General features: G+C 44.3%; 1 protein-coding gene across 31 annotated transcripts in view; it reads left to right on the forward strand.

The window, feature by feature from the left end:
• ANK3 (ankyrin 3) overlaps window positions 1–17,580 on the forward strand; it is a 379,574-nt gene extending 361,994 nt beyond the window's left edge. For 15 of the 31 annotated variants that reach the window (XM_074830362.1, XM_074830363.1, XM_074830366.1 and 12 more), the window contains 5 exons: window positions 2,762–2,860; window positions 11,054–11,137; window positions 11,260–11,319; window positions 13,099–13,191; window positions 16,187–17,580. In XM_074830362.1, coding sequence (XP_074686463.1) covers window positions 2,762–2,860; window positions 11,054–11,137; window positions 11,260–11,319; window positions 13,099–13,167 — 312 coding nt within the window. In that variant the 3' untranslated portion in view covers window positions 13,168–13,191; window positions 16,187–17,580. The remainder of the gene's footprint in view (window positions 1–2,761; window positions 2,861–11,053; window positions 11,138–11,259; window positions 11,320–13,098; window positions 13,192–16,186) is intronic. The other 16 variants (XM_074830355.1, XM_074830354.1, XM_074830350.1 and 13 more) reach the window with 4 other exon arrangements.
• The last annotated feature ends 4,845 nt before the right edge of the window (window positions 17,581–22,425 follow it).

A 22,425-nucleotide genomic window follows, 5' to 3' on the forward strand; every position in this document is an offset into this window, starting at 1 on the left:
TGGAATACTTTAAAAATGTAAGTAGAGCCTTCTGCAAAGGCAGGTAAAAGCAAATGGCAGAGTTCCTTTAGTGTTGGTAGGCTTTGGGGCAGACCTCAGGCTGATGATACTATGCTCAGTTTAAGTGCAGGGATAAGCGTAGATGCACACTGTAACATGCCGAGGGTGTGCAACAGTGCTGCACTTCCCTCCTCTGGATTTCCATCAGTGAGAAGATAAGCTGTCATCCACTTCTGTGTGCTCTTCACTTTTGGATATCCCATCTGGATTGGGAAGAATAAGCCCACGCTTTTCTTTTGTGTGCTTTTTGCACTACTTTTGCTTTATTGGTAAAGGGTGATAATCTTATCTTCTAAATAACAAGTCTTTTTATAGACATGATCTTTGAATAAACTGGTATCAGAAAATAATGTCATTTCTAAACATGGATCCCTCACAAAGCCTGAATGGGTAACAAACTAGTGTTTGTTAGAATGACAATGGCTTCTAATATCTTGTCGATATTTCTTCAAGAATATCTTCTAATCTAATTTGAAGTCAATAGTTTAATTACTTACACAGTCCAATTCATGGTGAGACACTTCATGTGCTGTCATGCAAACAGAAAGAGAATTTCAACTGCAGTCTTTCTGCAAGGCATTCCTCAAAAATTCTCCTTAAAGAGAAAAGTGTGGAAGAAACAGATTTGTTTCTGTGGAAAGAAAGGGCAAACAAAACAAAATTACTTCCCAAAGTAAGAGATTTTTTCTATGACCCACTGGGGAAGAGCTAAGAAGCAATACTCATCCACCTGCAGGGTGAGGGCTGCATCAGTGTTTTGGCACACAGTTTGCAACAAGAGATAAACTCAGATGATTGATACTGGGCTGCTGCCTGGTGACATAGATGAAGCAAATTGTTGGCCTCATCCCAAGTCCACGTAAATGCCCAAAAGTTTACAAAAGCAGTGCAGTGACACTGTAGACCATATAATTCTCTATAAATGCTCAAGCATCTGATTCTGGTGATCTTTTTAAATGAGAGGAGCACAGCACAGTTATTGGAAAGAGGGTGATGTCCCCTGCGTGGTCAAGGTGACTCCCAGTGTCAAAATTCCATCATGAAGAAACCACTTGAAGCTGTTTATTAAAAATAACTCTTCCCCCAAAACCTTCATGTCCTCTGGGAATCTTCTCCTGCTTCTTGTTACTTCTTCAGGATAAGGTTGGATTATAATTTTTTTGTATATATATTTTGCTAGTGTCAGGGGACAGCAGCAGACTTTACACGCAGATGAATACTGTCATCCTGCCCTAAATGCTTTTTGTTATATAGTCCTTTTTCTACTCCACCCACCTATGCCTACTCTTATTTTACACATAATTTCTGAGAAATGCTTCTTGTTTGGGATGTCTTGGCCAGATTCAGAAAGAGAAACAGAAATGCAGTTAGCAACATCTACTATTCATGACTTTAAAAATCAGTTTTTGGCTGTCAATGAGCAATTAGAGAGAAAATTTTCAAATTTCTCTGTTCAGAAAAAGGATGGTTCAGTCAAACATTGTGTAGGAAGGGCCTCTGCTCTGTGTCTGTTACACATAGGTATGAAGCCCTCCACCAGGCGTGTGCATATGGAGCCCCAAAGCCGAGGAGCTCCCTGGGTTTCAGAGGGGAAACACTGGGGCTGTGCCAGGACGGCGCAGATGCCTGCGTGCAACTGTGGTACCTCCTGGCACCAGGCTGAAACCAGCGTCAGGCTGTTCCCTCTTGCCCTGAGCTGAGGTCTACCAGTTCCCTTCTTAAAAAATGAAGAATGATGGTACTTCACACTACAGTTTTGCTACTTAAAAGCAGATAAATATCGAGCAGGAAAGCTATTTACATGGAGAAGTTCTTCAAAATGCTTGTTTGTAATCTTCTTTGTGGAGGTGCTCCACTGAATCTTTCTGTGTGACTGTCTCCTTTCTTCCTGAGGGAATTCACTTCCCATATCTTGTGAATCCATACAATTTGTTTGAAACATTAATTTTTGAGGAGAAAAAAGCAAGGAGTTATGACAAGGATTTTTTTGTACACAAAATTTTTAACAACTACTCAGGCTGAGAGAGTTGGGGTTGTTCAGCCTGGAGAAGAGAAGGCTCTGGGGAGACCTTATAGCGGCCTTCCAGTACTTAAAGGGGCTACAGGAAAGATGGGGAGGGACTCTTTATCAGGGGGGGTAGGGATAGGATTGAGGGGTAATGGTTTTAAACCGAAAGAGGGTCAATTTAGATGAGGTAGAAGGAAGAAATTCTTTGCTGTGAGAGTGGTGAGGCTCTGGTACAGGTTGGCCAGAGAGGCTGTGGCTGCCCCCTCCCTGGCAGTGTTCAAGGCCAGGTTGGACGGGACTTTGAGCAACCTGGTCTAGTGGAAGGTGTCCCTGCCCATGGCAGGGGAGTTGGACTAGATGATCTTTAAGGTCCCTCCCAACCCAAACCATGCTATGATTCTGTGATGATTTAGAAATTCTGTGGGTCAGATGCATTCCAAATACCATTTTCAAAGACTTAAGAGCTGCTGAGATATTCCATACCTGGTATACTTATCAAGCTACAGCACATCAAGGAGCAAAAAGGCCTCCTCCCAGCATACACATTAAGAGGAAAACTGCGAGTCATTATGTACATAACAGAGACAGGAAAAACACTGTCCGTGATAACCTCTGTTTTCTTCTCCTAGTCCTGATCAGCATGTTCTGTCTTGCAAATGTGCTGTTCAAATGTACTAAAACTGCATTTATTAGGAATGTAGTGACAGTGACAGTGAGATTGAGAGTGATTCAAGTTCAGATGAAGAGCAGAGAATTACTACAAGAGTTTATCGACGGCGGTTGATTCTGAAGGTATTTTGTGACTTGTGTTCCTGAGGTGATGTTGGCATGGATGTGGGTTTGGACTGCTGTGTCAGAATGTCAGTTTTGGCATACTGGAGTCCCTCTGGTAGTGTGCTTTCCATTGCCAGTATGTATTTGTAACCAAGTGCTAGGTGGCCTTTCCTTGCTTAACCCAGAGGTTTATGGTTGTCTTCTGCTGGAAAACAGCTGTGCTGCATGGCATGTTGTGTCCTTCACTGCCACACTCTTGCATGGCATCTTAAAGACTACAGCTGGATGCAGTGTGTTGGACTGATGCAGAGCAAAATGAATTGCTGACAGATATGGGTGACAATTTTTTCTTTTTTTCTGTTTTCTTAAAAAAATTCTAAATTACAAGATAAAAAATTGCAGGAATGTATATGAGTGGGGTATAGGAGAGTATGAGCCATGTACTCTGGTTGAAACTTGTGGTCCTGAGTGATTAATGTGTTCTGGAAAACCTCAAAACAGCAGGTGGTCCTGATTTAAAACCCGCCAAAGTTAATAAGAGTCTTTGCATTGTCTTCAGTAGGCTTCATTTAGTATATTTATTTACAGATAGCCTTTAGTTACAGCACAATATATTTTATATACTGATAACAATGGCATAGTCATATAAATAATTGCATTTGCCCTCATATTTTTTCTTGTATGGTCCTATAGTATGACATTATTTGCCTGCAGCATATAGCATAAGAAAATAAATTCTCTATCAAAAACCATTATGTTAATCCCTCAGTAATTTACAGGTTTTATTAGATTCTTATTAGAAAATACTGTGGTCAAGCCATGAAAAAGACAGCCAGCCACCATAGTGCTATTACAACACTAGCTGAGTTTGCCTAAGATTGTTGTTACTATAGGAATGATTTGTGACTCTGATTGCGCATGTCTGTATCGCTGTTATTTGTATGCTTGGTGAAGAAGAGTATGCATACAGGCACTGCAGCTTTTGTATAATGTGGATGGCAGATAGGCTGCTCTGCACAGCTACTGATCTGTCCAAGATACAGACACTTTTGGAAAAGGTGGGATGACATTTCTGATGGTCTTCACCCTGAATTTCTTCAGTATACCAGTCGTGCTTGGCAGGAATTGCAAAAATTTGCTCAGCAGAAGTGAATATTTGGTCCGGTACCTCATCTTTACAGGTGGAACCTGCTGCCTTCCATGAAAGGCCCTGGGCAGTTTGGAGTATAACCCTTCATCAGTAGTTGTCTCTGCAGATAACACATCACTGGTCAGAAATAGGAATGCGGTTTCTGTTTTCAAATGGGGCAGGTGGCCTGTGGGCAATTACAGACTCTCAAATGATGTAAGAGCGTTTCTGGTAAGACATAAAATATCCGTGTGCTGAAAGTTTTGAAGGCTGCATAGTTGGTCCCCCACCCAATTTATGTCTAAACCATTTTAGCATCCACTGGTTTGGAATCAGGAAATGTCGGAGTAGAAAAGAGAAAGTATGAAAAAGGCAACCTTCACTTGCTGTCCAAGTACATCTGGTGTGTTTAGAGGAAGGCATAGAAAATTGTTTTTAAATATGGTGCTATAATTTGGGGTTGAACTTTAACAGAGTGGTGGTAAAGCAGTGTATATAGTGCTGTAATCTGCAGCTAGTGCAGATGCATTCGGGAGGGTGTGCACGGTGAGTGGAGGCGGCTGAACCTGCTCTGTTGGGAACGTGCCTGATCTGAACTGGATTAGAGCTGTACCTGTCTCTTGATTAGAAAATATATGTGATACTTCTGTCATTTTCTGATGATTTATAGCTTCTTTTTTATCCCCCACTCTGCATCTCAAGACAAACTTAGAACAAGAAAAGTTTTCAAGGCAGCAATCATCAGGCCTTTTAGACAGAGTTTGATAGTGGAAACAACCATTTCAATAAGCATATTTTGATCACGTGAAGTTCATGAAATGGTGGTATAAAATGGAAGAATCAAGCTTTAGCATTGGTAGGGATCTGGACTTCAATTTCTGCACATTCCTGGGAGCAGAGATTCAGTTTGGGTAAACTGAAATCCCTGCGAGAACATGCACAAGCTGAGGAACAGCAACTTGTTCAGGGAAGAGGTCTCAGGATACAGCCCTCAGAGGCACGGAGCAACGCTCTCAGCCTGCAGACTAAAAATAACTTCTCTGTTTCTGTCTCAGGGCCCCGAGCAGCGGTGGGGAGCAGCAGGCTCTTGCCTGGCAGGGCCCAAGTGCCTGGCGAGTGGGTGCTGTGCCCAACCCCACAGCTCCCGTGCCCCTCTCGGGGGCTCGCACTGAGCAGAGCAGGCATCGCTCACTTGCACGGAGCAGTAGTGAGAGGGGAATCGGGCTCTCCTTCTATTCCTGTGTTTTCTGACACTCCTGGTTAGCCATACAGTTGTTAAGGGACGATGCAGAGTGGGAGGCAGGGACATTTTCCCTCCAGCTCTCCCGTCCCCCAGGCAGCAAGCTTGTCACACACTGATGATGAAACACCCCAGTGCTTTCCTGCAGTCATGCCTGGAGTACTTATCCTATACTGTCTCATGTTATGGTTACTTCGGAGCCAGCCCTAGAAATCTTTGTTGAATTTGCATTCTCTGGAATAAAAACTGTTTTGAACATCTGAAAAACCTGGGCACAGGCTTCATGAATGTGTGGCGGGGCCCACAGCAGCAGCGGGGAGGGGACGCGGGCGCGCTGGGAGCCTCCGCTGTGCCGAGCTGCACAGGGGAGCTGTGTTGTTTTACCGCAGCGTATATTCATTACCGCCTGTGTGCTGCATTGAAAGCAAGAGATGTACTCGCATAGCCTGCAGGGATAAAGTTTGGTGACGCCAAAACCTTGAGGATAAATTGAGTCCTGTGGAAAAAAGGCTTTGCTATGTGCCTCCACAGCTACTGTCAGGGCTGAATTGCTTCATTACCTTTGTTCTTCTTTCCCAACTTGTTTTTCCTTTCAGTGCCATTCTGCATTATTGCTAACACTATTATTTCCGTTTAACTGCTACCTTAGTTCTCTGTCCTGGCCCAAATATGGAGAAAGGCTTTTCTCTCCCCCGGAGGTATTTTCCCAGCAGTCCGAGAGCTGAGTCCTGTCAAGTGTTCAGCACTCTCAAGCACATTCCCATGGGATTTAGCACTTCAGAGGGCTGAGCCCATAAAACCAGACAAGCAAGGACTGATGCCCATTTCCACATGTAATAGGATCGTATTCTAACCTCAAGGTAGTGCAGATGTTTTTGGTTTTGCTTCCTTTCCCTTCTTCTGTTCACATGGCGGATTGATGGGACTGGGCATTGCAAAAGAAGGGTTTTTATGGTAACGCAGGAATGTGAGCAATTAGCACACAAGGGAAAAATAAGAGTGCTGCCACAATGTGCACATTCAGAGCCTGATCCAAAGCTCCTTTTATTCAGTCATGACAGAAATCAGTGTCTAATTTTTTATGCTTTTTCAGAGGTTGTTAAATCTTTCATGGGTACAAATTTTTGGCAAAAACTGTTTAGTAAGATTCTTGCCAAAAGGTTTATGGTAGAATTTTGTAATGGAAAATAAAACAGATTTCTAAGCAGGGGTTATTCAAATCTGATGTCATTTTGTATCTTGTACTTTTGTTATTTCTTGCCAATTTTTATTAAAGATTTATTTGTCTCTCTCCATGTATTTTGCCCATGAAACCCCCCATTACTGATTGTGGAGGTTTTGGTTCAGCCTGCACTGGAGGAATGGCATGGGAAGCCTGAGCAGCAGTCAGTCAAAACTAGACCCAGCAACCTTCATGATCTTATTATTCAGAGGAAACTTATTGCTGGAAAATGAAACTGTGGCCATCGTGTCGGTGAGAAGAATTAAGGGCCTGCACCCCACGTAAGGCACGTGGGAAGCATTTCCATTTGTGTATTCAGCTGGGCACAGCCAAGATCTCTGCTGCAGTCCCTGCCAGGCTGGGAGAGCTGCTCCGTAAGTGCTGGGAGGGACCAGCAGGGTCAGAGCTGCCAGCCAAAGTAAGACAACACAGAGGTAAACTAAAGCACAGACTACAAGTGCTGTTATAATGTCTGTTCGTCATGTTGTCCTCCATGCAACAAGCAATTAGACAACCAGACAACCAGACCAATGACCTCACTCCCAGTACTGGACTATATTTTGCCCCATTTGCGGCACCATTTCCTTTCAGGTCTCCTTGGCTTGCCTGTTGGTTTGCTGGGGTTTTTTTTCCCCCCACTATGGCTTTAGCAATACATCTGCAAACAAGCAAGTACAGACTCAGCACAGGCGCAGGCGGAGAGTTGTGGCATCTGATTAACAAGGTCTCCCTGAGTAGGCAGAACTTGCTAATGAAAATGACCTTAATGAAAGATGTTTGTTTCTACTGCCACTGCCACAGAGGCTTGAGACCCCAAGGAGACCGAGGCGCAGCTGCTGTTTATGCATTACAAGAATGTGATCTCAAGACTGAAAGGATTATATCTTGATGGTGGCTTAGGCCAGTAAGAGAAGAGTCAGCGGTCTGTACAGCTCCTGTTCCCGTTGCAGCATTGCCTCTGGTCTTTGGCGAAATTAAATGTTTAGGATCTTTCTATCTTGCTTATTTCCGTCTGCTTTTAAATTCCTTTTTATCTGTGTGGGTAAGAGACATCCAACCGCACCTTTTTTCTCCGCTGTTACAACAACACTAGATGTATAGGAGGAATAAAAGGGACTATTATCCCTCAAGTAACAAAACAAACATGAAAGAAAACCAGAGCTCTGACAAATCTGCAGTGAACTTTGGCACAATACTGCAGCACCGACTGTATAACTCCATTTATCTGGAGGTCCCTGGGAACACCCATGATCTGCAAATAACTGTTAAGAAAATCAGTGGAGCTGGCGGAAGACTTTGAGGAAGCTGCTCTTTGCTTCTCCTGCCCTGGAGAGCAGCAGAGAGAGGATACCAGCTGGGTTTGGCAGGACTACACTCCAGCGAGCAGGGTGACATTAAAGCACTCTGCTTTGCAAAGCTTCCTGGCATGTTCTGGGGCTGAGGCTTGCAGACTGCAGCCTTTGTATGGTTTAGTCCCAGGGATATAACCGAGCTTCCAGTAATCGCGGTATTAAGTTGTCTCCCTGCCTTTCTAAAGCTCTTGGTATTGTGACAGTGATTTTGACTGGTCAAGGGTAAAATGAAGCCCACATAAGTATGATGCAGCAGAAAGAATTTTATTCTTTAGCTGTGACGCAGATGCACCAGCTTTGTGTTTGAAAACAGCTTTTGTTGACAAGGTCATCTAATGTGCCATTCTAACCCAAAGCTGGTTTGAGATCTGACAAGTAAAACTGCCAGTGGGTAAGGGGTTTTTTTCCTAGCAAACATCCATCTTTATAACTGCATAGGATTAGAAACATCAGTAAATCAGATCTGCCTCCTGCCAATTGTGAGCCCTCCTGCAATTTGTTTAACTACCCACCAGCAAGAGAGTTGTGAAAGCTGGATTTCGTGCGTGCTGACTGCTGAGTATTTACAGCATTTATCCTTAAACTGTGCTTAAAGGAGCATGTAGCTAATTAAAAAACAAGATTTACCATACCTTTAAAACTGCATTTTCTTCCAAGAGATGTCTTTCGATGCATCAATACATATTTCATTTTAAAGCTGAACACAGTAATTCTCACTAACTTGTTCTAAGGCATAGCCTTGCTCATAGCAGCAGTAAGGAGTGAAAGGACCTGTACGTGTACGCAGTATCGGCGTGCCAGGTAGTCTGGTGACCTTTATTTCTGGTTTTCATGGGGTTTATTATAGTGGCTTTGGAGATCCTATTCATGAGAGGGAACCTCTCCATACCTCTGTGCTCCATGGGGTGGGAGGGATGTCTGGGCCAGGGTTCCCTCCTGTCCCTTAGGGCACTGCGCAGGAGCCCACTGGGGAGTCTCTGAGCCCATGGGTGGGAGGCCAGGAAAGAAACTGTGCAGCTAATTCTCCATCTGCTATGCTTCTGATTAAAGTATTAAGTCTCCAGAATCAGTATTTCCCCCCGTTTTGTTGTGGCTAGGAAACCCCACAGGTTTCAGTTCCTAAAACCTTTACCCAGCCATCGCCACCCTGCCGCAACAGCAGTCCCTGCGCTGTTCTCATTTCTGCTGTCTTGCTCGTGAGAAAGGAAGGAGCAGGCTGCTGTCGTTGGGGCCCTGCACGCTGGGGGGGCCAGCCTCTTACTTCCCTCCTCCTATGCTTAGCCTGACGTCACTGTTTAGGCAGGTATATAATTTTTCCTTCTTGAGACCCGTCAACAGAGTCCTTCTGGGGAATTAATTGTATGGGCCCATCCCAGGCTTCATCTAAAGGCTTCAGCAGCCCTTGGTTCTGCTGTGCTTCTTGTAGGGATGGCACCGTTCCCAGGCCTGGGGACTCAGCCAAGTCCCTTCAGCCCCAGGTGTATCTCAGACACAGGAGCTCATCCTTAGGTCCCTGTGCAGCGACTCCCGCCTGGCTGGAGCCTGCCCTGCTCTCAGTGATGCTTCCTGAAGCATCAAAGTTCAACAAGTTTTACAGTTTACATATAGCCTGTGAAAGCATGGGGGAAAAGGCATGTAAAATAGCTGAAACTGTTTAATTACTTAATTGTCAAGTGGAGATTTCAATACAGCTTTCAATGTGAAATAAGCAAAAATTCTGCACTTCTGAATAATGACTAATGCTGAGCGGGGGCTCGGTTAGCAGCAGAGCTGTGCTCTGCTCTTAGTACTCCCCTCTGGCTTCTGCCTGCTGCGGTCCCTCTAAAGCCAGGAAATGGAAAAGCTTGGCTGTAGAAAAGACCGCAAATGGCTTGCAAACAAAAGGAAAGGTTTATTTGGTTTAGAGCTTAGAAATAGCATACAAACCTAATGTTATAATGTATGTATTCAAAAAGCTATGTTTGTAGGGAAAACAGTTTAAAAAAACAAACATAGCATCACTATACTTGTTCATTATAGAGCAGTGCCAGGAGCTTATGTAGACAACTATGTAGCATATAGACCACAGTAAATAGGAATTATATTTGCTCTGTGCTGCTTGGTATGTGGAAGCATTATGAAGGCTTGATGTTGAGCTGTAATGATCTCATTTCAAATGTTATTTTGTTGTTAATATTGATAGAACATGTTTTATACAGTGTTTCCTTCTGTTTCCTCCCTCTAGTTGCCATTTTTTCTGTAGTGGGTTGAGGGTGAGGGGAGAAAGAAAAGTTTTAAGGATTTTTTTGTTTGTTTGTTTAAAGGGTTATTCATTCACTTGTGGAAATTTTTCATATGTAGGCCAGCTACATTATGATTATGTTTGATTTATTTATATTAAATCAATAAGCACAGATGATGGATATTTTTTAAGAATTAAATGCAGTGCTTGCTTCAGCACCATGTTTGGAAATGTGACTTTATGAGGTAAAATTGTCAAAGTTCTTCTGGAACATAGGTTCATGATGGCCAGCTAGCCTTAAACTCTAAAGTAATGTCATTTAGTTATAACTTGAGCAATAATTCTTGTAGATGTATTAAGGCACTAGCATAGCAGTTAGGAAACTGCTTTTACATTTATTTACGCCGGTCCTATAAATTGCTGGTACTACAAGAAGTGATGGCTGGAGTGCTGCTGATCTCAGTAAGTCGTGCACCAGGCTGCCGAGGCTCCTCGGCAGGCGTTACCACGCCAAGTGTCTTGTAAGATACCTTTCTCCATTTTGTAAATGTTGAGAAGTCTTGTCTTTTGTGCGTGTGTTTAAGATCTTGGGTTTAGCAAGCTATAGGCAGAGCTGTCTTTTTAAATCCCAAAGTTCCCTCACCTTATTTTGGTGTTAGACCATGTTTCTGTGTGTGCTGGGCACGGAGAAGCTGTGAAAAGCTAATGGATGTCTGATTAGAAGATTATATCATCATGAATTTGTGCCTCCATCTCATAGGATTCAGACTGACTGCAAGCTGATTTGTTGCCCAGAGAGCTTCATGTCATGAATTAGTTACTAAGAGCAATGTTCTAGTTCACTACAGGCTTTAAGGACACATTCTGTAGAATACACAGGTATTGGCATGCTAAATGAGCAAGGCTTTCATACTATTTGTGTGACATAAAGCAAACTGTTACATAAAGTTGAAGCTAACATGTGCTTGTTGCTTGGATTGGTGTGGAAATATGTGTGGGTTTGGCAGAATATAGGCTATATTGCTAATCTTATAACACGTTCTTTAGGGTGAGGAAGCAAAAAACATTCCTGGTGAATCTGTAACAGAGGAACAGTTTACCGACGAAGAAGGCAACGTCATCACGAGAAAAGTAATCATGAATTACATCACTGCTCTGAGTCTTTGCATTCAAGTAACTTCTTTTAACATACTTTCTCCCTTTAGAATCTAGGGAAAAAAACAAATGATACTTTTCATGTATTGCTCCCACAGATCACCCGGAAGGTAGTAAGACGCGTTGTTATCCCCCATGAGAGGAAAACTGGTGAAATGGTAATGGCACGGGGACTGCTAGGAAATAACAGTAGACACAGAGGGTTGTGTTGACTGCTAGAAAGTGCTGCTAAAGGGCTGGAGGTTTGCATTTAACAAGAAGCCTTGGCAAAGTGCGGTGGTGTGGATATTGACAAGTTGTGCGTTTGGGTAACTGGGCAGGGGTCTCCCTTTGTGCTGTGTGCGGGCAGGGGCTGTGTCAAGGGGGCCCGGCTGAATTCTCTGGGCACAGAAGCATTAAGGTCTGCTTCTGTATAACATGCAGCAGGCTTAAACCATAGGTTTGGGGCCTGTTTTGGCCATCAAGTGGAGCCGTGTCTGTGGGTTTGGTTAAGCCCTTGCAGAATTTGTGCCTTACATCCGTAGGTGTAGTGTGTTCCTTTTTCAGCAGCCCAAAGGAATGAGCCACAGTCTGGTGCCTGCCAGCCTCTCTCACCTGCGTGATACCTCTGTGCTAGTGACTGCGGGTTTGCAGGGTTCAGGGGAATGTGAACATACCCAAGTTCCTTTACAAGCAAGCGCCAAAACAGGATTTTGTCCCTGGCAATTAAAATCAGAAGCCCTTCTGCAGGGCCAGACTCTGCCCAGCTTCAGCACGCCCAAAAAGAAAGGAGGGCAGCGGAAGGCAGAGCTGTTGTGCCCCAGCACGCCTCAGCCCCTCTTGCAGGGGGCTCTGGGGGTGTGGGCAGGCATGGGCAGGCTGTGCCTCGAGCTGTCCTCTGTCCCAAGGGGGCCTGGGGGGAATGGCTCCCAGGAAGCTTTCCCCAGCGCATAGCCTCGGGAGGTCTTTGCTCCAGTGAAGTTATCATTGGGGTTAATGGAATTTTTGTCTGAGTGAAAACAGATTCAGAAACAAAGAAAGATAACAATTCTTTATCTGGTGGTATTAAAAAAAGAAAAAAAAGGGAGGGGTAACACAGAAATAGGAGAGTTGAAACAAACATACTTCCATCCCTTCTTTCGTGGTCCTTTATCAGGGAAAAAGTAAACCCTGCCTAGCAAAGGGGAAACATTTTCAATTTGCTGCACCAGATTAGATTAGTCGGAAACTACAAATAGTTACAAATGCATCAGTGCAGATCACCCGAGGGGTAAATTCTGCCGATAACCACACATAAACAGATGCCTTTCTCTGATGTGAATGAGGCTTGTGATTACTGGAATATTTATTTTTAGATGATTATCGAGCTACTTTTAATGAGCAAAGATGAACTTTATTTTGGGGTTTGCTGTTTTAAAGACACTGAAACCTGCACTGCTTGTCACTGTCATTGGTTTTACTTCTGCACTGCTTCAGTGTTGTTTTTTCGCTGGCTTTCTTCCACCTCCCTTTATTCCATTACTAACCTGCTCACTTTAAAGCACAGACATTGTGAAACATCATAAGAGCAGCCTATGCTGTTGGAAACGTCCGCCAATCCCGGCTGACCTGCGAGGCCAGTTAGAAAGGTGATTTTCTTTGGTGGTGGCACTGAATCCCTCTGCAGTTGATGGCAGGGGCTCTGCCAAGGGCTGCCAGTTGGGCGCTCCAGCCCAGGGGTCATGCTGAAATTGTAGACCTGTGTTTTCTACTTGAAGATGATATTTCAGGCCTGTGCTTTTGCAGCTCAGCAGAGTGGATAAGTAGATCGTGTGTATCTTTGAAATGAAGTGTTAATGCGATTTAACTGCTTTTTACTTATCCTGTTACAGCAAAATGTGGAGCCTGTTTTGGAAGCAGGTTTATAATTATGAGCACTCTCTGCAGACCATGTTAATGTTTATACTTTTCCTTTAAAGCAGGGAGAAGCTTATAAGGTTAAGACAAAGAAAGAAGTCAGACATGTGGAGAAGAAAAGTTACTCGTGAAAGTTGAAAGCCAACCACTGAACGGTCAGTGTGATCAATTTTCTTCCATTGCTAAAGCCTTTTGCCAGCACAGCACTGCGCAGCACGGGGGCCAGCACCTGGCCACCACTACCTTGACATTGCTTTCGAGCTGCAAAGCTGAATAGATGGCCCTTGATCTTGTAAGCAGAAAATGACTTTGAGTTCATGTATAGAAACTGAACTTTACTTCTTGGAACATAAAGCAAAGCAATACTGAGGCACGTATAAGATTTTGGGGAGTTCTACAAAATCTGGTGTTTGTAATCCATGGCATTTTCTACTCCTAAAACTTAAACACAAATAGTGAAGGAGCTGCACACAAGTAAACCTACTGGGAGTGAAAGGCTGCTTCTGCTGTTGGGCATGTGATCTGAGGGCAGTTATGCAAGTCAAAGTCCTTGTAAGAGCCAGTGAAGTGTCTCAATATTTGCCAACAAATAATCCTTACCAACTGTTTCTTGCGAATTTTATTGATCCAGCCTTAACGATTGTAACAAAACAGCAGCTGACAGTATAAGGGCTTCCCAAACTAAAACCAAATGCACAGACTAAGACACCCTTGCAGTGGCTCCGTAACGGCGTGCCTGAGCGCTGTGAAGCCAGAGGCTGCTTTGCCTCGATGACGCAGCTATAGTCACCCAGCAAATCTGCCTGTAAGTACAGGAGGAGCCAGTCTGTGTCTGTCAGTGCTGGTCAGTCAGCCATGGATTCAAGTTCATGTGTTTACTATGTTCATGTCTTTTGTTTCTACTCAGAACCTTTCTCAGCTTTGGTGGGTTTTAGGAGTTGGGCAGAGGAAGAGTTTATGAAGTGCAAGTCTATGTGTTACCCTTTTCCTATACATCTGGTATAGGATTGACTGTAGGATTTAAGAACAGGATAAACAGGACCTGTAAAACATACCGGATAATGATGTGGAGTAAAGGACAGAAGCAGAGTCTCTTCTGGGTCACTAGTCCCTTCTGACTGCTGCAGTGTAAAGAAGCCCCAAGAGCCACCTGACCATGCGGGCTCTCTGTGCGTGCTCGGTGTGTGGGATCTAGCTGAGGGCTTTATGGGATCAAGCCCTCAGGAGTGAGCTCTGCGGGGTGGCTGGCGTGCTGTCAGCATCTGGCAAGCACCTACTGCGTCCACCTAGCGCAACCGCTAAATTCCTGCTTTTATTGAGAGCCCTCCCACGTGTGCTAATAGAATAATACTGCTTCACGTGGCTTGCTGCTCAACATACTCATAAAATATTTAACGTCTTGAAAAGGGAGGCGATTCTTTTGACATGCTTTTCTCCTTCATGGAGCTCAAGGATACAGGAGGAAAGCAAGCCAAAGGGATGGCGCTGCTTGTATGACATTGTGTCCCAAGTTGGCTCCCGTGCTTCTCTGCTGTCAGTCTACGGGGGAAACCAGTGGAAATTTGTGAATTTGAAGGCACTGAAGGCAAGATGGGGCATTGAACCCCATGAGCAGTGCAGATAGAGAACCTGCCGGCATACAAGCATGATGCAACGCACACTGGGGAAAAGGGAGAAACATGTAATTTTAAAATAAAACTGCATTAATAAGGCAGTCCTTGCTTAGTGTATGAAACATGTTCTGACCTTCAGAAAGCCAGAGCCTGAGTTCCTCAGAACTAGATTTGCTCCCATGGCTGCTGATGCATTTCTCCTGTGATTTGCAGTAGGTAACTCTTCCGTGCTAGAGCCCCTGAGGAACCCTAGAGCCCAGTCAAGAGTCTATTGAAAACATTTTATTCGAAGGCAGAAGTTAGATGTATTTGCACAGACAGGGGATTCCGGTAGAAAACCAGTTTGTTTCTTGATCACAAAAGACAAAAAAATCCTGTTTGAGAGGTAGAAGTGTTGCTTTTCCTTTGAATGTTTGAAAAAAATCGCAGCGCTAGCTAGACTTTGCTGTAAAAATGTCTTTGTCACCATTGCAGATAAACCAGTTGCAAAATACAGGGCGAAAGGAAAAGCCCAGAACTTTTGCATGCAATTCTGCAGGATGGCCCTGTGCGAGCAGGCGTGACTGCTGCAATGTGAATAGGTGGCTTTAAGCAGCAGGGTAGATTTATGACAGCCATAGATGTGGACAAGGACGGATTGTTTTAGCGTAGAAGGAGAGCGCGAGCACTCCTGGGGAATGCGCGTGGACCTGTGACCTGATTAGTAAACAGGCATGTCCGTGCCAGCCTGAGTCCTGCAGGCGCTGCGCAAGCTGCGCTCCCAAACAGGCCTCCCTGCGCCCAGGTGCTGGGGAGCCCGCGGGCCTTCCAGCTCCCGCTCGCCAGGGTGTTTGTACTTCCGCTTCCTGCCTCCGTGCTGCGAGACATCGCTGTTGGACAGCAGATGGAACAGACTTGCTGTCCTTCTGTGCGTGGCTGCGTGACTCTTCCTGGATGGGAGAGGGAGAAGGAGCTGGACCCCCGTCTCCTCAGTGCCACTCACACGAGCCAGGCGGGAGATGGGCGAGCCTGCTCCTCTTCCTCGCTTTGTCCTTCACCAAGCCTCCTAAAGGCTGGACTCCGCATTCCTGGCTCTCCCAGTCACGTTCCCCGAGCGACTGGCAGAGGTGGATGTGCAAGGAGTGCAGGTTTTCTACCACTGTGGAGAGGCTTGCAAGCAATGAACAAAAATGAGCTGTGAAAGCAGCAGTGCTCTCACTCTGGAGCTGCTGCTGTCTCTTTCACTATAGAGAGTACCTACCTATTCCTTGTCATCACCGGATCTGACAAGCTGGTACTTTGTCTGGGGTGATGAAACACAGCGTGTTGTAAACATATTTGTAAATCAGTTCACGAGCAACGTGGACATTTGCAGCTGCATTTTCCCTTCATGCTGGGAGCTCAACTAATGTCATTACCTACTTAGAAAGTGTGTGATTTATCCTATTGCAGAATTCCACAATGCCAATTAGAACTCTTCCATTTAGTCAGGGAAAGACATGAAATTGATTCTAACAAGATATTCTGAAATGATTTGTGCTGTCTTCTCTTTCCATAGGTCTGTGTGCTTTTACTGCCAGTATTCTAGAGGGACACTCATGGAAGAAAAATCAACAGGAATTAAACATTCACCTATAAAAGTGTGCGTGTGTTTGCTGCTTCCACACATTAACCGCATGGTTTTTATGCAAAAACAAAAACAAAAAACCAAACAAAAAAATTAATTTAGCATGAGCCAATTTACAGAGCATGGAAATTCACGTTCATTCACAGGATTGGAGGGTGCGCAGTTACCAATGCAGTGTATATACAAGATGCCATGCTGTTAACAGCTTCTTTCAAGCAGTTTGATGTCATCTCAAAAGAAATAAATTCCTGTGGCCAGAGGGATGTACGAAGACGAAATGGTTAAACCATGGAAAGACACTAAAATTACTAAAATCCACAACAGCTCGCCTTATTTTTCTTGGACCCAAACTGTCAGGGTATAAAACACTATTTGTTTCTTTTTTAAACATCAATAGTTTTGCTGTAAATAAATAACACTGTATAAATTCTAACAAAATAGAATAAATGTTGATAAGGCACTGCCTTTTTGATCACAAACAGAATATTGCAAATGCATTGAGCAGGCTAGGTGTCTCAAATGGCTGCACCTACAGGGATATTCTGGGTGTATCTTCACAGATTCTTGTATATTAGCAATTATAATGTTTGTATATGCAAAAACGCTAGCTTGATTTTAAAAAAATCTTTAAAATCTGCTGCAAATTTAAATGATTCCCAAAATGAGGAATTCTGTAGTTCTGTGAAAATTTTTCTTCAGAGTACTAATATTTTGATGCATGTGTTTCACCTTATTTTGATTAAATCTTTTCCAGTTTTGCAAACACTATACCGCAACATGAAAAATAAGATTTTATCTGTAAACACAAAGCCCTTCATCTAATATTTGTTGCTGTTGCCAATTTTCAATGAAATGACCTAAAACCCATAACATATACAGTAGTTGCATTATGGGGAGGGGGGTGCTATCTGTTCTCGCTTTATAACGGGGGTAATGCTTGCAGCTTAGAAGTGGGTTGGTGCTCTGAGGAGCACAAGTTTGGGATATTTTTAAATGAACTGAAGAGAAATTATTAGCTAATAGACTGGCAGCACGCTGTAAAATTATTACTGTATTGTGTACTGGCTATAAGATGTAGAATCTTTCAGTAAGCCAATCATCTGTAATCATCCTAGCAGTGTAATATTAGGTTGTTAAGGCTGCTGTGTTTTAAAGGGCATTTTTATTTGGGTTTTGGTGAAATACTTTAATTTGTTGATTATATTCATATGGAAACAGCATTCATTGATAATAGCTCTAATTACATATGTATGAAAACAACAAACACTGGATGATCTAGTTGATTATTTAAGCATAAAATAAATTGTGTTAAAACTCTTGGATAACGTGTATGTGGCAGTGTTCTTGTACCCTGTAGATGTGTGGCTTTGCAGGGCCAGCTGTTAACCACCCCTGGCTTTTTGCTGCTTTTCCTCTCAGTTTCTTTTGTCTGATCTACCTCCTCATCTTCCTAGTGTGCCAGGCCATCACTTGGCAGGCTGTCTCCAGGTGGGGGGAACGGGAGGAAAACACAGCAGCCAGCACATCCTCAGCAAAGCTAAGGACACCCACCTCCGTGGGACGTGGGAGACTCCACGGGCATGAGGGAAGGACCTGTGCAACAGGGGTATGCGCAGACTCTTCTCCAACACCTGTTAACTCTGGACTTCCTTTAATTTCTTTCACCCCATCAACAACCAGGAGGTGCACTACTGAAAGCGTTTTTTTTCCCAGTGTGTATCAGTGAGACCAGTAACCAGCACACTGCAGATGATGTAAATAAAGTATACATCTCCTGTATATTGCATGCATTTCCTGTATATTGTAGGTGATGGACCACTATATATATAAAATGTTTCCAGAACAAAGTTTTGTAGGCAGCATCAGTACACGCTCACTGTCCTGAACTGCAGGCTTCTGCTTGGGTGCAATAAATAAATTTTATTACTCAGGGTTGAATTTCATCTGGCTTTCAAAGCAATGTGAAGATGATGTGTTTTACCCCAGCTTGGCACCTGAGGAGGCACCACTGCTACAGATCCAACTCACCCTGCTTGCTGTTATCTGCTGACCCACACAGGAACTGGTCCGCACCTGGGGTCAGTCAGCAAAGCTCTCCTGGCTGTGGTGAAAAGCACTTGGCTTCAGGAGAGTGTAACAGGTTGCTTTGTCAGTGTTTCCAAGTTACTTGGGCTGCCAGTTTTTGAAGCAGTGGCAGTAAATGAAGTGGTTTTCAACATTTTAGCAGTCAGTCTGTGTTGCAATGCATGTTTTACCTAGGTCAGGATACCGCTGGTACAATGCTGATGCTTCAGGTCCTTACGCCAGAGCCTGGAGGGCAAATGCCGCTTACGCCACTGGAGAACAAATACATCTTATTGCAGGTCACAGTCCAACAGCAGCGATCGTACCCCTGGAGACCTCACCGTCCAGGTGCCTCCCTCCTGCTTGCGAGTACCCGGATCAGCTGAATGAAGAAGAATGCTTCCAGTAAATGGTGTATCTATTGAATATTATATTGTGATTTTATAGTTGGAAGCCAAGGCTTTGGTGAGACACCAGCAGGAAGGCAGGAGCAACGCTGTAGAAGAGCCTCACTTCGCCTCTCTGTAACAGCATCCAAAAGGCAACGTTCCATTTGACTCTTCTCTCTCCTCTGCCTGGTCCCCTGTTAGTGCCTGACGCTGGTGAGGAAGAAAGCTGTGATTGTACCTGGAACGGTGCTTCTGGCAGGCAGAAGCCCAGAGAAGTGGGGTTGCCTGTGCGGGCAGCAGAAGTGTGTAGGGGAATCTCGACAGGCCTCCTGCTGCGTGTGGTGGTTTATGTGGCGCATTCAAGCTCGGGGAGTTGGTCTTGACCATGACAGCAGCGATGAGTAGCTGCTGGCTCACCTCGAAGCTCCCAGTGACACTTTTGCAGCAAGGCCCGGCCATGGGTAGCACTTGGCGCCTGAGCCGACTGCGGCTGTGGCAGACGTGCCTCTCGGGCCGTCCAGGCCAGCGCTGTAGGTGCCCGGGCAGGGCCATTCCCCCACCGTGCGCAGGCCCCAGCCCTCCAGCTCCTGCCACACAGGCCAGCCCTGTCGCCGCTTGCTGCCTCCTCTGAAGCTTTGATACAACGGAGATGGTGAAGTTTGGAACGGGAACTCCATAGCTAAATCGGCAGAGTTTAAAATATCCCATTAAATGTTGCACAAACAGGATTTTCTGGGTGTTGGTTTGTTTTGCACTGAGTGTATTGATTCCAACGGTAGCTCAGGATATTTGGGAAAAAACAAGGTTGAAGCATAAACAGTCATTTGAGAAAGAAAACAGAAATCTTGCCAGTACTAGCAAAGAGTGCAGACAGCCCTGGAGTGAGTGAGGGCTCTACCTCTAATACGTGCTTTTGTCTTTTTTTCATATTTTCTCCAGTGAGAATGTTCCCCTTAGAGACAAAATTGTAAGTCATGAGACTTTTATTGCATGTATTAAAATAAACTCGGTTGCTAAATACAGCGTTCTTTTCATACTTTGATATTTGATTTAGCACTACCTAGTAATAATGCTGCAGAGTATCCTACCATACTTTTTCCATTTCTGAAAGAATATCAATTACATTTTATTTGTGGCCGGTAATAGTTTTAATGTCAGAAATTCTAAGACCTCCCGTAATGCAGAGCTGACATCAGTGGGGTAAATGGCAGTCTCTTGCAGGACTGCAGCACCTTGCTAATTAGTGCTAATTTCCTGGGGGATTGTTTAACACGGGCTTTGTAGCGCGCTGTGCAGGAAGTTGAGATGTGCTCTACTGGGGGCTGCTGCAGCCTGGCATGTGGGGCACGCGCCCCCCAAAACTTCTTCATGCCCCCTATGGAAGGAGTTTATAACTGGGGCTTCTTAGAGCTCAATCCAGTCAATAAAATTTGATGAAACTCATTGAAGTCCATCAGTGGCAATTTTTATTGTGTAACCTCTACAGTGACAGCAAACCTGGTGCGAGCAGCTTGTCCGGGAGGAGAGCCAGGGTGGCTGCCTCGGCACGGGCCGCAGAGCTGTGGGCCCCACGCGGTCACAGGGCGCAAGGATGGCTTTGGGGCAGCCCTCCCGCACCTGCCAGCCCTCTCCCCAGGAACGGGGTGCAAGCTGGAGGGCTGGGGGTCACCTGGCTGAGGCTGGCACAGGGATGCTGGGCAGGGTATCATCAAGGTGCTCGTTTTTTGTCCTAGCTACATGAACGACATACGGAAGGGCCGCCACTGCCACGTTGCAGTTTTCTGACAGAGATACAGATCCTAAGATAGGTAGAGGGAAGAAGGAAAAGTTAGACCCAGCCTGCTATGAAGTGCTTGACATAAAAAATAGTCCATTACTGGGAGAGAAAAAGGTTAGTGAAGGACAGAAAAATGAGCTGCTCAAGAAAAATCTATGTACATGCCACATTTTTCATAACTGCTGATGCTAAAAACAGTATGCTAATTGTGCATGGCTTTATTTATTTGACCCTAAGTCCTGGAGGAAGACAAAGATTTATAATAAAAGTTTTATTGGTACTTTTCCCATCACGCTAATGTTCAATTATTGAAAGCCATTTGGGCTATAAAAGTGCAACGCACAGCGATCCCCTGTTCACCAGCTTCCTTGGAAGGCTTCCAGAGGCTGGATGTCGTTACGGCACGGCCAGACCAACAGAACCAACCTAGTATGAGCTCTGAAAAAAATTCCCTGGGAGAACAAGGATGCAAAAGCAAAGCCCCAGAGCTGAGGATGCGTTAGCTGCTGGGTGGCTACCACGCGGCACGTTTTCATAGTCAGATACTCTACCCTGCACAGAGACTTCTTTTCTAATGCAGGTCTCTGATTAAATAATTGTTGTTCAGAAAAGCGAAGCAGCGTGGCATTATTTTCCTATGAATTGCTTGTCAGAAAACATGTTTTATCCTGCATTAATAGATACCTTAATCCACAACATCAGTGAATTGGTGCTTCTTCTGCTCACACAAATATCTTTCAAATCGAGGTTTCTTCCCTTCAACAACCCTTCCACGATGGTAAAATCGCCACATATGCACTCCATTTTCCCCTTTGAATATTCCCTTGTCTACAGGTCACAGTTTTTTTTTAGTACTGCTTCAGTTTATTTTCCTAGCAATATTTTCCATTAATTGCATTTTAATGTGACTTAGTCTTTCCTTTTTTATTTCCCCCCCCTGTATTTCAGTTGGGTACTCTGAGTACTGTACAGAATTTTTCCTGGGGTTAATTAGCTTCAGTTGGTCTTTTTCTCTTCATTCTATAACTACTGAATATTTTAATAAAATTATATTGTTATAGAAGGTCCTCCAGATGATTAATGGACCTCTGGAATTATATTAAGGATTACATTAAATCTCTGAACATACCTCTTCTAACCCCTCATGCCTAGCAATGTATTTTATACAAATATTTCTGCTGTTGATGTGAGTTTATGAAACACTGTTTCTAATTGCCCATTACCTCCTGTAATGATAGTTTCTGTGAATAAATGCCTGCCTTTTTATTGCTGGTTCTTGACGTGAGTATCTGCTTTGCTATTATTACAGTGCCAGTGATATTCTGAGAGTCTTTATTTGGACCTACACCTCCCCTTGCCCCGTTATACCTTTGCATTTATTTTTTTGTACAGTAACAAAATACTGGGGCAAGGAGGATTGGGACCTCGTCCTGCAGGCGCTGCAGTGGTGACAGGCTGGTCATGGTGGCTTTTACTGCCATGTCAAGCCCTTTGCCGGCTGCAGTGGGGGACAGGCCCCTGGCAGCAGCACCCCACGCAGCCTCGCAGCTGGGTGAAGCCACGGTGTGGCGCAGCCTCTGCCGTGCGCCCTAAGACTCTAAAAGGGGGTTTTGCTAATTGCACTTATACCACATAGTTATACTTTTTAATTGATTTGGTTAACGTCTTACAGATGTGCAAAGCGTGATTTTTTTTGGGGGGTGCTAATTAGGATAAAATTTTCTCTCCCTGTTTAATCTATTAATTTGGAGTAGTTGGCTGTAATTGTAATTAAATATACGGGTGCTATTTTTTAAATGACTGAACTGCTGTTATGACAAGAAGGATGCCATCTCAGATCTAAACATCAAGGGCCCTTGAGTTTTCCTCCCACTCCCCCACTGACTCAGTGTTTGTCATTGGGCAAGTACCTCAGCTCGCTACCTCCCTTTCTTGCCTTC

This window comes from Strix aluco, chromosome 7 (assembly GCF_031877795.1).
Source record: "Strix aluco isolate bStrAlu1 chromosome 7, bStrAlu1.hap1, whole genome shotgun sequence".
Classification (NCBI taxonomy): domain Eukaryota; kingdom Metazoa; phylum Chordata; class Aves; order Strigiformes; family Strigidae; genus Strix; species Strix aluco.